At 47.4% G+C, this 15508-nt stretch overlaps 1 protein-coding gene across 1 annotated transcript in view; it reads left to right on the forward strand.

Annotated features, from left to right (window-relative positions):
• Positions 1-15508, forward strand: part of USP6NL (USP6 N-terminal like) — a 170342-nt gene that overhangs the window by 11927 nt on the left and 142907 nt on the right. Inside the window, exon 2 of the mRNA XM_056845928.1 lies at positions 6403-6489. Coding sequence (XP_056701906.1) covers positions 6486-6489 — 4 coding nt within the window. The 5' untranslated portion in view covers positions 6403-6485. The remainder of the gene's footprint in view (positions 1-6402; positions 6490-15508) is intronic.

Consider the following 15508-nt stretch of genomic DNA (forward strand, 5'->3'; position numbering starts at 1 on the left):
TCAGCGGATGATCCTGTGTTCTTGTATTCTCCCTGTCCACTCTCTCCATACCATGCATAATTTTATGGACCTCTATCATGTCTCCCCTTAACCGCCTTCTTTCCAAGTGAAAACAGCCCTTCTGTATGATGGTACGCTCCTTGCCTTGAATTCGAGTGCTGCTTTGTCTGTTAACAGAGTAGTGGCAGGTTCTGTTCCTGCAGCACACCTCTGTCGTGTTTGGGTGGGGTTGAAAAAGTGGGAGTAAAGCGAAAGCTTACGGAAAGAATCCAGAGCGGCACACTGGCCCTTTTGGCTTGCTGAAGCATGACTGGGAAGCCTATTCTTTTTTGAACATGTGGCTTGCTGTGGTCTGTTGGTGTGTCATTCTGGTCGGTGGCTTCCTGTCTCGGCCCAAGCTTGGCTCCAGGTTCAAAAGCTGATGCGGCCACTGCAGCCAATGTTGTTACCCTCAGAAGAGCAGGGCTTCATTTGACACCGCAGGGACCCTGGGGGCTTTCTGCTGGCCAGGCTATGCTGGTGTTTGGTTTGCTGCAATTGTCTTGGAGCTGTAGTTTGTCATGTTGCACCATGCAGTATTGGATGATTAGGTTCTGCAGTACAGCTCTCTTCAACCACTAGGGTTGCCAACCTCCAGTCAATAGCTGGAGATCTCCTGCTATACAACTGATCTCCAGCCAATAGAGAAGAAGAAGAGTTGGTTTTTATATGCCGACTTTCTCTACCACTTAAGGGTGACTCAAACCGGCTTACAATCACCTTCCCTTCCCCTCCCCACAACAGACACCCTGTGAGGTAGGTGAAGCTAAGAGAATGTCACTTGCCCAAGGTCACCCAGCTGGCTTCGTGTGTAGGAGTGGGGAAACAAATCCAATTCACCAGATTAGCCTCCACAGCTCATGTGGAGGAGCGGGGAATCAAACCCGGTTCTCCAGATCAGAGTCCACCACTCTTAACCACCACTCTTAACCACTACACCACACTGGAGATCAGTTCACCTGGCAAAAATGGCCGCTTTGGCATTTGGACCCTCTGGCATTGAAGTCCCTCTCCTCCCCAAACCCCACCCTCCTCAGGCTCTGCCCCAGAAATCTCTAGGTATTTCCCAACCCAGAGCTGGCAACCCTATCAACCACTCCAATGCCCTGTGCAGCAGGCTCCTTTTAAGGCCTTAGCTGTGGAAAGGGGAGGGGGCTTGAGGTTCACCCCTATCCTCCTCTGTTACCCTGGCTGCCTGGAGCCCAGACGGGTTTTATCCTCATTGACCTGTCCCAGCATGAAGAGGAGGCAAAACCTGGCTCACAGCTTCCTGGCTCACACAGAAGGGTGGGCCTTCCCACCAGAGTATTGTGTTCAGTTTTGAGCACCACAATTTAAGAAGGATGTAGACAAGCTGGAACGTGTCCAGAGGAGGGCAACCAAGATGGTGAGGGGTCTGGAGACCAAGTCCTATGAGGAAAGGTTGAAGGAGCCCAGAAAGAACTCCCAGGAAGCATTTGAATCCCTGCCTCTTTACACACTGTTTTGTAATTGGCTGTGAGAGAAACCAAGCTTGTGTGCCCCGCACTTTGCCTTATGCTTGGGGATTTCACCCGGGCTGAGCTTAGGGGAAGTGAAGGAATTGGGTTAACAGAGGAACAGGAAGTCCCGGGATTTGTGAGGCTGGCAGTGAGGTAATCTCTAATGGAGGGGAAACTCATGCATAACTCCAAGGAACAAGTGTGAAAGACTGGGGGCAAACGTGAGTGAAAGTACCCATGCATAAATGACAAATATCAGCTGGACATTGCTTCCAGATGTGGCCGTGGATGCAGAGCCAAGCAGCATCTCCATACGACTTTTGTGACACCCCCCCCCCCCGGGGGTTTCCATTTCCTGCACCTTGGTCAATCATCTCTGTGTTAGCTTGAGATTTTGAGCTCCACTTTACTACAGGGTTAAGCGTGGGCTTGTACTCTTTTTTTCCAGTGTGAGAGCCAGTCCGGTGTAGCGGTTAGAGTGTCAGACTAGGATCTGGGAGACCCCAGTTTGAATCCCCACTCAGCCAAGGAAGCTTGCTTGGTGACCTCAGCGAAACACTCTCAGCCTAACCTCCCTTGCAGGGTTGTTGTGAGGATAAAACGGGAGAGAGGAGAACGTTGTAAGCCGCCTTGGGTCCCAGTTGGGAAGAAAGGTGGAGAGTAAATAAAAATAAATGCTGTACCCAACCTACCATGAGCAAGTGTGTATTTGAGAGTTTGGAACTGCTCCTTCCTTTGCGGTAGGACACCGTGGGTTGACGTACAGGCGTTCCATCTTCACCTCTGTGGTTAGGTTCCTCGTACCGGCTTTTCTTGCCTCTCTGTAAGATGAAGCCATAAATGCAGGCAGCACTGCCAGGCCCTGAGCCCAAACATTGCAACAGGTATCAATTATCTTCCTACCGGCGTATCAACACACGAACGTGGCTGGGATCCTTTCACTATTAATAGAGGAGCTTAATGCTCTTTATCTGGCTAGGAGAACGTTAGTGGAAAAATTAACTGGAAAACCAGCCGCCGTGAGCCACCATAGACAATCAGAAGGGCCGGCTCCGAATTTTTAAAATAAACGTAGCTGCCGTTTGTGAAAATGTGGAAGCAGCTAGCATTCTTTAAATTGGAATTTAGTGATGATTAGAGTACCTTTTTTGCTAATCAAGTTAATGCTTTGTTTAACGTTTTGCATTATCTGTCTCCAGATGATTGACAAAAATTGTTTTTGACCGGTGATAAAGGCCAAATCCTTGCTGGATGCAATAGGGTATTCGCCCTGGCTGCTGAAATTGGGGACTAGAGAGCCGTAAGCATGCTCGAGGAGTTTCCGATCTGAGTGGCACAATGAGGGGAGGGGGGTATATTTTGTTGTTGGGTGGGGGCCTAGGGGAATGTGACCAGGAGTATTATAAGTCATTGCAAAATGGACTGTGATTAGCTTTATATTTGTTTGTTTGCTGCTGTTAATAAAACAGAAATTAATGAAATGTAATGCATTCCAGAGAGCCAGCGTGGCGTGGTGGTTAAGAGCGGCGGACTCTAATCTGGGGAACCGTGTTCAATTCCCCACACCTCCACACGAAGTCTACTGGGTGACCTTGGGCCAGTTGCAGTTCTCTCCGAACTCTCTCAGCCCACAGGGAGGCAGTCAATGGCAAACCTCCTCTGAACATCTCTTGTCTTGAAAACCCTCTGGGGTCTCCATAAGTCAGTTGTGACTTAGAATCATAGAAACATAGAGTTGGAAGGGACCACTAGGGTCATCTAGTCCAACCCCCTGCACAATGCAGGAAATTCACAACTACTTCCCCCCCACACCCCCAGTGACCCCTACTCCATGGCCAGAAGATGGCCAAGATGCCCTCCCTCTCATCATCTGCTTAAGGTCATAGAATCAGCATTGCTGACAGATGGCCATCTAACCTCTTCTTAAAAACCTCCAGGGAAGGAGAGCTGACCACCTCCCGAGGAAGCCTGTTCCACTGAGGAACCGCTCTAACTGTTAGAAAGTTCTTTCTAATGTCTAGACGGAAGCTCTTTTGATTTAATTTCAACCCGTTGGTTCTTGTCCGACCTTCTGGGGCAACAGAAAACAACTTGTTACCCTCCTCTCTATGACAGCCCTTCAAGTACTTGAAGATGGTTATCATATCACCTCTCAGGCTAAACATACCCAGCTCCTTCAACCTTTTCTCATAGAACTTAGTCTCCACACCCCTCACCATCATTGTTGCAATTTCCACCACCAATGCATTCCAAGCTCAGAAGATGAGCAGGGTTGGTTATGACGAGTACTTGGATGGGAGACCACCAAGGAAATCGAAGGTTGCTATGCAGAGACAGGCAACGTCTATCCACCTCCAAACATCTCTTGCCTTGAAAACCCTGTGGGGTTGCCATCAGTCAGCTGTGACTTGACAGCACTTTCTACCACCAATAGCCAGCGATAGCTGTATCTTCTATAAATGCATGGTTCTTACTGCCAACACTGTCCTGGATGGCCCAAGCTAGCCTGATCTTGTTGAATCTCAGAAGCTAAGCAGGGTCTGCCCTGATTAGCACTTAGACGGGAGACTACCAAGGAATGTCCAGGGTTGCCATGCAGAGGCAGGCAGAGGCAAAAACCACCTCTGATTGTGTCTTGGCTTGAAGACCCCTGAGGGGGTCGCCATAAATTGGTTGTGACTTTAAGGCACTTAATTATTGTTATTAAGATATTCCCAGTGCTGCTTGTTTGTCATGGGCTAGGGTAGCCGGCTCAAGGGTGACTCGGCCTTCCATCCTTCCGAGGTCGGTAAAACGAGTACCCAGCTTGCTGGGGGTAAAGGGAAGATGACTGGGGAAGGCACCGGCAAATTACCCTGTAAAACAGTCTGCCTAGTAAACCTCAGGATGTGACGTCACCCCATGGGTCAGGAATGACCCGGTGCTTGCACAGGGGATCTTTACCTTTAGGGTGCTGAAAAGAGGGAGGAGGAGCTCCAAAATATAGCTTGAAAGAGGGGAGATTTGAGCAGGGATTAATCCCTGGAGAGAGGATCTTGAGGAAGTGGCTTAGCTGCGCAAAGATTTAAGAACTGATATTCCTAAAGAGGTTTATTGTTTTTTAATCACAGTGCATTAAGCGGTTTCTTTTTTTGGTGAATAAATTAGTTGGGTGCCAGCTTGAAGCTCACCTCCCTCAGCAGTTTGAGTAGAATCCTGCCTGCACGTCTTCTTTTATCTGTTTAAGAACTAAAGGCTTCATTAAAAAGAAGAAGAAGAAAAAGTAACACTGAAAAATCAGGGGAAAGGGGTCTGTAATATTCTCGGAGGGAGGGAAGGCGGCATGGTGTATCCTGATCTCGTCAGATCTTGGAAGATACCCAGAGTTGGTACTTGGAAGGGAGACCACCAAGGCAGGCTCTGCAGTGGTAGCCAGTGGCAAACCACCTCTGCTTAATCACTTGCCTTGAAAGCCCCTTGCTGGCGTCACCATTGGTCAGTTATGACTTGATGGCTTGGCGTAATCTCGTCAGATTTCGGAAACTACGCAGGGTCAGTAGTTGAAAGGGAGACCACCAAGGCAGATTCTGTAGAAGAAGGCAATGGCAAACCAATAGTGTCCATATCACGTGAAGTGATGGTATTGCTTTACTCTGCTCTGGTTAGACCTCACCTAGAGTACTGAGTTCAGTTTTGGGCACCGCAATTTAAGAAGGATGTAGACAAGCTGGAACATGTCCAGAGGAGGGCAGCAAAGATGGTGAGGGGTCTGGAGACCAAGTCCTATGAGGAAAGGTTGAAAGAGCTGGGTATGTTTAGCCTGAAGAGGAGAAGGCTGAGAGGTGATATGAGAACCATCTTCAAGTACTTGAAGGGGTGTCATATAGAGGAGGGTGCTGAGTTGTTCTCTGTTGCCCCAGAAGGTCAGACCAGAACCGACGGGTTGAAATTAAATCAAAAGAGTTTCCGCCTAGACATTGGGAAGAATTTTCTAACAGAGAGGTTCCTCAGTGGAGCAGGCTTCCTCGGGAGGTGGTGAGCTGTCCTTCCCTGGAGGTTTTAAAGAAGAGGCTAGATGGCTATCTGTCAGCAATGCTGATTCTATGACCTTAGGCAGTTCATGAGATGGAGGTCATCTTGGCCATCTTCTGGGCATGAAGTAGGGGTCGCTGGGGGTGTGTGGCGTAGGTAGTTGTGAAATTCCTGCATTGTGCAGGGGGTTGGACTAGATGACCCTGGTGGTACCTTCCAATTCTATGATTCTGTGAGCGAGAGGGCATCTTGGCCATCTTACGGGCATGTAGGGATCACTGGGAGTGTGTGTGGGGGGGAGGTAGTTGTGAAATTCCTGCATTGTGCAGGGGGTTGGACTAGATGACCCTGGTGGTACCTTCAAATTCTATTATTCTAACCACCTCTGTTTAATCACTCGTCTTGAAGGCCCCTTGCTGGGATTGCCATAAGTCGGCTGTGACTTGACGGCTCTTTACACACGCACAATATTCCCAGAAGAAGGGAAGGTCAGTTTCCCCTTGGGGCTATGGCCCCGGAGCAATGTGGAAAAACTATGGATTTGCTATATTTGTACTTAGTTTTACATTTACTACTGATGTGTCACCCACCCCCCGTAATGCTGGGGGGAGAAAAGATGTTGTGTACTGCATATCAGGATTGATTAATAAATTGTACCCCCATGGGAGTCATTCCTGCTTAAGAGTATAGTTTTTCTTTTGCCTAGTTGGTCTTTAGGGGTTTGCTTGTAAGCATTACATTTGTTGTTTAATGTACTACATTTAACGACATAGATATATATTGTTTAATGTACTACGTTAAATGACATGGATATATTGTGAAATTAATATTGCTTTTCTGTTTTGTGTTTTTTCTTTCTCCCTTTGGCTAGGACATGTATACCTCTGAGAAAGTTTGGACAAGATACCTTACCTTAAAACCTGCCTGGGACTATAAGAACAGAGGATATCAGTCATGAGTGAGTACATATTCTTTGGAGAATACCCGAGGCCTGGAGTTCAAAACAAAGGTGGTGTATTAGGTTTCTTGTTGTTAAAAGCAAACCTCTCCAGTAGCGTCGGGGAGTTTTCACTGTCACGGTGACCTCTGAATGAAGCGGGGGGGGGGGTCTTGATCGTTTGCCTGCTCTCTGCTCGCCCCTCTCCCCTGCCCTGCCTCCCTTGTTTAAACAGAAATATCCACCTGGAAATCTCCCCCCTGCAAGCCCCACGGAATTGAATGGGGAGGTATTCATGGGAGTGTAACGATCCAGTCCTCGTGACTGCAGAGATAAATAAAAGCACGGAATTGCAAACATTACCAGGGCCCTTCGCCGAGTAACTGTCCCACCCCTGGGCTAGGGCTCTTCTCTAGGTCTGGAAAAAAAAAAGCTTCTTTCCGTTTTGAAGATGTTTTGAAGGTGCCTTTCAGCTGTAAGGAGGGCGTGTTTTTTTGTGTTTTGTTAGCAAGGTGGAATTTATGTAGGATATCGATTTTGCTGCCCTGTGTCCCCTTATGAGTATCATCCTTTTGCTTGGATATCTATCTCTGTCATTTAAGTGCTTCTTGCTTGTGGATAGGAAAACTGTCCCATCGCCTTTCTTCTGCATCTGTTTGTGGTGGTGAAGGAGGCACAGCAGATGGGAGGCTGGCTTTGCCCCTTGGGAATGTTGGAAGTCCAGAGTTATGTGGGTGAGGTGGGGAGTCTGTGCTATAGCACTATTTCTCCCTAGCATTACTGCAGGGAGGGGAGATGCTGGCATGGGAAGACACTGCTGCACAGACTCTGCTTATGAGACTGGGACTTCAAAACAGCCAGAGATCCTGGAGGTTTTTTGCCATCTTCTGGGCATGTAGCAGGGGTCACTGGGGGTATGGAGGGGGAGGTGGTTGTGAAGAGGAGAAGACTGGTAGGTGAAATGATAACCATCTTCAAGTACTTGAAGGGCTGTCATATAGATGGTGCCGAGTTGTTGTCTGTTGCTCCAGAAGGTCAGACCAGAACCAACGGGTTGAAATTAAATCAAAAGAGTTTCCATCTAGACATTAGGAAGAATTTTCTAACAGTCAGAGCGGTTCCTCAGTGGAACAGGCTTCCTTGGGAGGTAGTAAGCTCTTGTTCCCTGGAGGTTTTTAAGCAGAGGCAAGATGGCCATCTGTCAGCAATGCTGATCCTATGACCTTAGACAGATCATGAGAAGGAGGGCATTTTAGCCATCTTCTGGGCATGGAGTAGAGTCACTGGGGGTGTGGGGTGGGATGTAGTTGTGAATGTCCTGCATTGTGCAGGGGGTTGGACTAGATGACCCTGGTGGTCCCTTCGAACTCTATGATTCTGTGAATTTCCTGCATGGTGCAGGGGGTTGGACTAGGTGACCCTGGAGGTCCCTTCCAACTCTATGTTTCTGTGTTGTTGGTGCTTGTAGTGAGGTTGGGGCAAACTCAGCTTACCTGGTTGCCCGGTACGAAGTGGTCTGTGTGTATTGTCTTTCCTTATCGTCCCTCGTCTGCTCTTTGATTCCTTCCGGCAACTACTTTGTGGATGGTGTTTTGCGAAGGCCTATGGCCGCATACAAATAAATTTACTGCTCCTGGAAGATGGGGGTTTCTTCGTTGGGACGATGCGGGATCCAGTTTCAGAGAGAGAAGAGCTGGACGGACGGATGTCAGAGTGGAACCTCTGTTTTTGACTTGCGTGTTTCAGAATCAGGAACACTATTGCCCTGGGGGAAAAGTGCCGAACTTTGTCATCCACCTGACATTGCAGCAATCGTGGCATATTTCTTGGTTTGCTATCTGCATTTGTAAAATTAAGCATCAAGACGGGATTCTGTGGTGGCATTCGCAGAAAGAAGCTGCAGGGAACGGTGGACTACTGGGGGTGCTTCTCGTCCCGGGGGTTGGGCAAGAAGAGGGAAAAATACTCCATGGGAGGTTCGCTTATGAAACGTCACCCCTACTAACATGACACGCTCCGTGACCTTTTCGTTAAAAACAATGTGTTAAGATTGCGTAGGGATTTGGTCGGCGTCAGCTCCTCGGCAGAAAGGTCAGCTGCTTAGTAGGTTGTTATCACTGTTTTTGCAGAGACAGAAGCCCAGAATCCAACGAATTGTCTGGCGGTTTTCTTTGCGTAGCAATTATGGAGCACTTGGGAAATTTAATAACTCGGACTGTAACTGCGAATGTTAACGGCTAAAGCATTCAGAAGAAAGATGAATAACGCAGCTGCAAGGATGTAGCCAGCGTCGGCCTTGGCATTGTTCGCAAATGCCTTTCCAGAGATAAGCGAATAAAGAAATAAGGGGGATAAGCGCTTCAGAAACCAACTTTATCGTCTTTGAGTATGGGAAGCTTGGCTGTGGGGCTCCATTGTGTTGGTTTAGGCCTTGCTTTGGAGAATGACGCAAACAGCCCTTGTTCTAACACCCCTGGTGTCCTACTTTACTGTCATAAGAACATAAGAAAGGCCATGCTGGATCAAACCAAGGCCCATCAAGCCCAGCAGTCTGTTCACACAGTGGCCAACCAGGTGCCTCTAGGAAGCCCACAAACAAGACGACTGCGGCAGCATTATCCTGCCAGTGTTAAGAACATAAGAAAAACTGAATCAGACCAAGAGGGCCCATCAAGTCCAGCAGTCTGTTCACATTGTCCTGCCTGTATTCCACAGCACCTAATATAATAGGCATGCTCCTCTGATTCTAGAGAGAACATAAGGAAAGCCATGCTGGATCAGTCCGAGGTCCATCAAGTCCAGCAGTCTGTTCACACAATGGCCAACCAGGTGCCTCTAGGAAGCCCACAAACAAGACGACTGCAGCAGCACCATCCTGCCTGTGTTCCACAGCACCTCATATATTTGGCATGCTCCTCTAATGGAGAGAATAGGTATGCAGCATGACTAGTATCCATTTTAACTAGTAGCCATGAATACCCCTCTCCTCCATGAATGTGTCCACCCCCCTCTTAAAGCCTTCCAAGTTGGCAGCCATCACCACATCCTGGGGCAGGGAGTCCCGCAATTTAACTATGCGTTGTGTGAAGAAATACTTCCTTTTATCTGTTTTGAATCTCTCACCCTCCAGCTTCAGCAGGTGACCCCGCGTTCTAGTATTATGAGAGAGGGAGAAAAGCTTCTCCCTGTCCATTCTCTCCAAACCATGCATAATTTTATAGACCTCTATCATATCTCCCCTTAACCGCCTTCTTTCCAAGCTAAACAGTCCTAAGCTTTTAGTGGACAGTAGTCCTATCTGTGGTTGCCTCTTGTTTACAATACTTATGTAGGTGCTGTCAATCATAACTGACTTACAGCAACCCCAGCAAGAACTTTCAAGGCATGTCAGAAGCAGAGGTGGTTTAGCATTGCCTTCCTCTGCAAGAGTCTTCTTTGGAGGTCTCCCTTCCAAGTACCAAACCTGCTTAGCTTCCGAGATCTGTCTAGATTAGCATTGTGATACCTATATTTACTATAAAGTCCACCTTTCTCAGTGGGACTCAAATTGGATTGGTAGTGGTGTAAAGTCGCAGCTGGCTTATGGCAACCCCTCGTAGAGTTAGCCTGATCAGGCTAGTCTGATCTTGTCAGATCTCAGAAGCTAATCAGGGTCAGCCATGATTAGCTCTTGGATGGGAGACCACCAAGGATCACCAGGGTTTTGACGTGGAGGCAAGCATTGGCAAACTACCTCCAAACATCTCTTGCCTTGAAAACCCAATGGGGTCACCATAAGTCAGCCGTGACGTGAAGGCAAACACACGCGCACACCACTGAATAATTCATGGCCACACAGTTAGTCTTCAAATACTTATCTCTTATGTTTGTTTTAGAAGGACACATGAGATGTCTTGTAGCTATTTTTGGCCATGTAGACATTGATCTTTAGTTTAAAAAAACTCCCACTTTTGTGTAGCTTCTTGGTGTTTCTTAAGTTGATGTCCTTTCTAATTGGACTCAACCACTGTTATCTGAACAGGGGATGGAAATTAAGGAGGGAAACGGGTCCCACATCTGCTAGTAGTTTCAGCCGGTTTGCATTGCTGGCTGCGGTATAAGTTTTTAGAATCCTCCCCTTTGCCCAGGCAATCTAGACTTCTGTCTGTGTACTTCTGCTGTTGGCAAATAATAATTTGCAAACATTACTGTGTTATGCAGCCATTCTTTAGTGGTGCATCTGTGTAGTTTTCATGTACTGACTAGTTGCAAACCTTTGTAAATGCTATTTTTTTAAAAGGTGTATGAATTTTCTTTTTCTTTTTTTTTTTTAAAAAACCTTTTCATGGTCACAAGGTTCTCTGTGCCTTTTGCACCCTCCCTGGGTGGTCTGTCTTGGCTTAAGAGTGTTGGGCTTGAGATAAAGAGGTCTGGGTTCAAATCATCACACAGTTGGGAGATTGTAAGCTCTCCTTCCCTGGAGGTTTTTAAGAAGAGGTTAGATGGCCATCTGTCAGCAATGCTGATTCCATGACCTTAAGCAGATGATGAGGGAGGGCATCTTGGCCATTCTTCTGGGCATGGCGTAGGGGTCACTGGGGGTGTGGGGGGAGAGGTAGTTTGGAATTTCCTGCATTGTGCAGGGGGTTGGACTAGATGACCCTGGTGGTCCCTTCCAACTCTATGATTCTATGTCAGCCACTGGCTGAACTTCTGCTGAGAGATGATTCATAAAGAGTAATATAGGGTGACTTCCCTAGCCTGAACTCTCCTTAGGACCTAAGGTGTCTAAATGGAGGCTATCATATTTTGGTCACATTATGAGAAAAGAGTCACTTGAAAATACCAACAAGGTAGGAAAAGGTGAAGGCAGCAGGAAAAGAGGAAGACCCAGTAAGAGAAGGATTGTCTCTATAAAGGAAGCTGCAGCCCTCACATTGCAAGACTTGAAGAAGAGGAGTTGGTTTTTATATGGCAACTTTCTCTACCACTTAAGGCAGAATCAAACCAGCTTACAATTGCCTTCCCTTCCTCTCCCCACCACAGACACCCTGGGAGGTAGGTGGGGCTGAGAGAGCTCTAAGAGCTGCGACTAGCCCAAGGTCACCCAGCTGACATCATGTGCAGGAGTGGGGAAAGCAACCTGGTTCATCAGATTTGTGTCCGCCACTCATGTAGAGGAGTGGGGAATCAAACCCGGTTCCCCAGATCAGGCTGTTAATGCTAGAACTTGGTTGGGACCTGGTTAGTACTTGGTTGGGAGACCACCAAGGAAGTCCAGGATTGCTACGCAGAGGCAAGCCACCTCTGTTTGTCTCTTGCCTTGAAAACCCTACGTCAGGGGTGTCATACTCATTTGTTATGAGGGCAGGATATGACATAAGTATCATTTGGTCGTGCCATGTCGTGCCTCGCCATCCCAGATCGGGACTGGAGGGGGGTGGATGCCTCAGCTGGCTCGCGAACCGGATAAGACCTTGCAAGGGGCTGTATGTTTGACATCCCTGCCCTACGGGGGTCACCATGAATCAGCTGCAACTTGACGGCGCTTTCCACCACTACCAATGGCAATCACCCACTGTTGCGGTATGTGTTTCACGTCGCACAAGCAGAAAACAGTCAGTCCTGTATCCCAGCTACACATTACGCAATTGTTCTTTCGACGTTATGCACTTCGCAGTTTATTTTATTTATTTATTTGTTTTGTGATTTATAGTTCTCCCTGCCCGGCCGAAGCCGGCTCAGGGCGGGTAACATCATACAAAAACATTAATACATCAATAATAAAATTAACCACAAAATCTAAATTTAAAGCAATAAAGTCCCAATTTAAAACTTAAAAACCACAAAGCTACAGATGGCTACTCTTGTTGCCAGATATTCCTAGCAGGTTACCCCTCAGTTGACATTAATAATATACCAGGAGCGGGGAGAATAGGGAGGCCAGCTGATGACAGTCGCGGCTGTCCTCAGCCATAGGCCTGGCGTCCTGATGTCACCAGACAGAGCGTTCCACCAGTCCGGTGCCAGGGCCAAAAAAACCTCGCATAACTCTTTCCCCCAATCTCCTAATTCTTATTAAAGTTAAACGCCGTTGACGGCAGCGTCTGAATTACTGTTGGAAGTGGATAACTTCCATCGCCGGCGAGGAGCTTGACATCAAGTGTGTTTAAACCGAAGGCTTTCTGACAATACGTCTCTTAATGCATCCTAGTTTTTATTGGATAAAGTAAAAGGCGCACTTTGCTAGCCAGAATTGATTGCAGCTGTCTTGTCTGCCGCGCGCCTCTGATGAACCTGCGTTCCTTCCGGCGGCTAAATGAAGACCCGTGTCTTCCGCGTCAGGGCTGCATCCTATTATATTGCTGATTAAATCTTGCCGCGGACATGTGATGCGCGGCGGAGTTTTTTTGATCTCGCTAACCGGCTGTGGCAGATGCAGTGGCGTGGTTACCTTCATGTTTCCGGGTGATGGGAAGGCGGGTAATTGTCTCATTCGCCCTCTCCCTCCCCACCAAGAGCAGAATGCTGATGAATAAGGGCAGCGGCGGACCCTTTTTCTCCGACTGTCTCTTCGAATCGGGCGGAGGTGAAAAGAATCCTAAGTTTCCGGGGATTCATTTACTTCTGACAGAACTGCCTGGCTTTTCAGTGTTAGCATGAGAAGGTTAATCGTGGATCCAGCTGTCCTTGAAAACGACCGTGTTGACTGACTTCACGTTTTTTCTCTCTCTCCCTTCTGTACAATTTTGTTGCTGTGTGCCATTTAATCCTTAAATATATTGTTCAGAAGTAACCCTCCCGTGGGCTCAGCAGGGTTTACTGTTAGTGTGCACAGGACTGCAAGCCAGGAACTCTTTGGATCTACCTTTCTTCCCCACCTAATTCCCAGGAAGCTGTTGATATTCTGAACAGGTTCTTGGAGTCAGAGAGGTAGCGTGGTGTACTCTCAGTCTGGGCTGGCGAGGCATGGCCCAGCCTGACCAAGTGACAATGTCACATCCGGCCCTCGTAATGATTGAGTTCGACAGCCCTGGTCTAATAGCTGTTGCACCTTAGGCTCTGATGCCTCTTGGCCACTGAGCAGAGTGGGATCAATTACGGATTCTCTAATGCTTCATAGGTCCTTACACAGAATAGGTTCTGTAATGGAAGGAAGGTGAAGAAAATAAAGACTTCACAGATGTGTGCTCCTTGAAAAGGACATGAGAGACCCTCTAAACTCGAAAACATAATGCATACCTGTCAGCTCTACAGCGTTTCCAGTAAGCCGTGATGTGGATTGCCAACACGTTGTCAGCAAAGGCAGTTGGTGAACTTGGCTTATCCCGAAAGCTGGAGAGCTTGGCAGCTACTTGGCAGTTAACAAGCTCATTTTATTTCTTCTGAGTTATTTCTGTTAAGTGCAGTGACAAATTAAAGGTTAGTAGCAGAACCGGTGGATATATATCTTGAGTGACTTTGAGTGACTGGGAAAGCAAGTGTGGTGTAGTGGTTAAGAGCGGCAGACTCTAATCTGGGGAACCGGGTTGGTTTCCCCACTCCTTCACATGAAGCCTGCTGGGTGACCTTGGGCTAGTCACAGCTCTCTTCAAGCTCTCTCAACCTCACCTACCTCACAAGGTGTCTGTTGTGGGGAGAGGAAGGGAAGGAGATCGTAAGCCGGTTTGATTCTCCTCAAAAAGGTAGAGAAAATCTTCATTTAAAAACCAACTCCTTGTATAATTTTTTACTTCTCTTCCTGGACAGAAGTAGTTTGGTAAAGAATCTCCAACTATATCCTTCAATATACGTTTAGTGCAAGGGAATCTGGAATCAAAGGGTTCCCTTTTTATCATAGCTGCAAACTAGAAAATACCTGAATTAGTTCATTCCCTCCAGAACTGGTATTTTGAATAATACAGATTTATGGAATTATTGTGGGATTTATGTGAGATTAAAATATGTGTGAATGTGCTTTCTTTCATTGTGTGTCAACTTTTGGATCGGTAGGGAAAGGGATCTGGAAATCTTAGCTAGGCTTGGTAGTCTGCCAGAATTTTGGGGTGATACCTGTCTCATCCCAGGAAGGCAGAGTCTTGTATTTGATGTCACACACCTTCAGCGAGACCCAGGTTGTCTTCAAAGCCTAGGGAAAAGTCAGAGATGTCTTTAGAACTCTTTCAATAAGAACATAAGGAAAGCCATGCTGGATCAGACCAAGGTCCATCAGGTTCAGCAGTCTCTTAACAGTGGTCAACCAGGTGCCTCCAGGAAGCCCACAAACAAGATGACTGCAGCAGCATTGTCCTGACTGTTTTCCACAGCATCTAATATAATAGGCATGCTCCTGGGACCCTGGAGATAATAGGTATGCATCATGAACATAAGAACATAAGAAAAGCTATGCTGGATCAGACCAAGGCCCATCAAGTCCATCAGTCTGCTCACGCAATGGCCAACGAGGTGCCTCTAGGAAGTCCACAAACAAGACGACTGCAGCAGCATTGTCCTGCCCGTGTTCCAGAGCACCTAATATAAGAGGCATGGTCCTCTGATCCTGGAGAGAAAAGGTATGCATCATGACTAGTGTATCCATTTTGACTAATAGCCATGGATAGCCCTCTCCTCCATGAACATGGAGAGCAGACAGTACTGACTTTGATGGACCGAGGGTCTGATTCAGTAGAAGGCAGCTTCATGAGTTCGTGTGTGTGTGATTTCTGGGTGCCTGTAAAGGAGCTGATTTTTTTTTTAAAGTGTGCGCTTCAAATACTATGAAAGGAAGATAAACCTGCCAAACGCATATGCCTTTGTAGCATTTGGAGCCAGAATCTTAAATCAACGATGCTGTGCAGAAACAGCAAGGAAAGGAACAGATGGCTGTGCCTCGTACATCCCCACTTAATAATAGTGTTGCCCCACGTGGGCTGGGTGATAAATGCAGAGTGCTGGCTTTCCTCACTCCACTGTTTCTAAACATCTCGATGTCAGCGTGGTGTAGTGGTTAAGAGCAGTGGTTTGGAGCGGTGGAGTCTGATCTGGAGAACTGGATTTATTTCCCCACTCCCACACACATGAA

The sequence above is a fragment of the Euleptes europaea genome, chromosome 3, assembly GCF_029931775.1.
Source record: "Euleptes europaea isolate rEulEur1 chromosome 3, rEulEur1.hap1, whole genome shotgun sequence".
In the NCBI taxonomy this organism is placed as follows: domain Eukaryota; kingdom Metazoa; phylum Chordata; class Lepidosauria; order Squamata; family Sphaerodactylidae; genus Euleptes; species Euleptes europaea.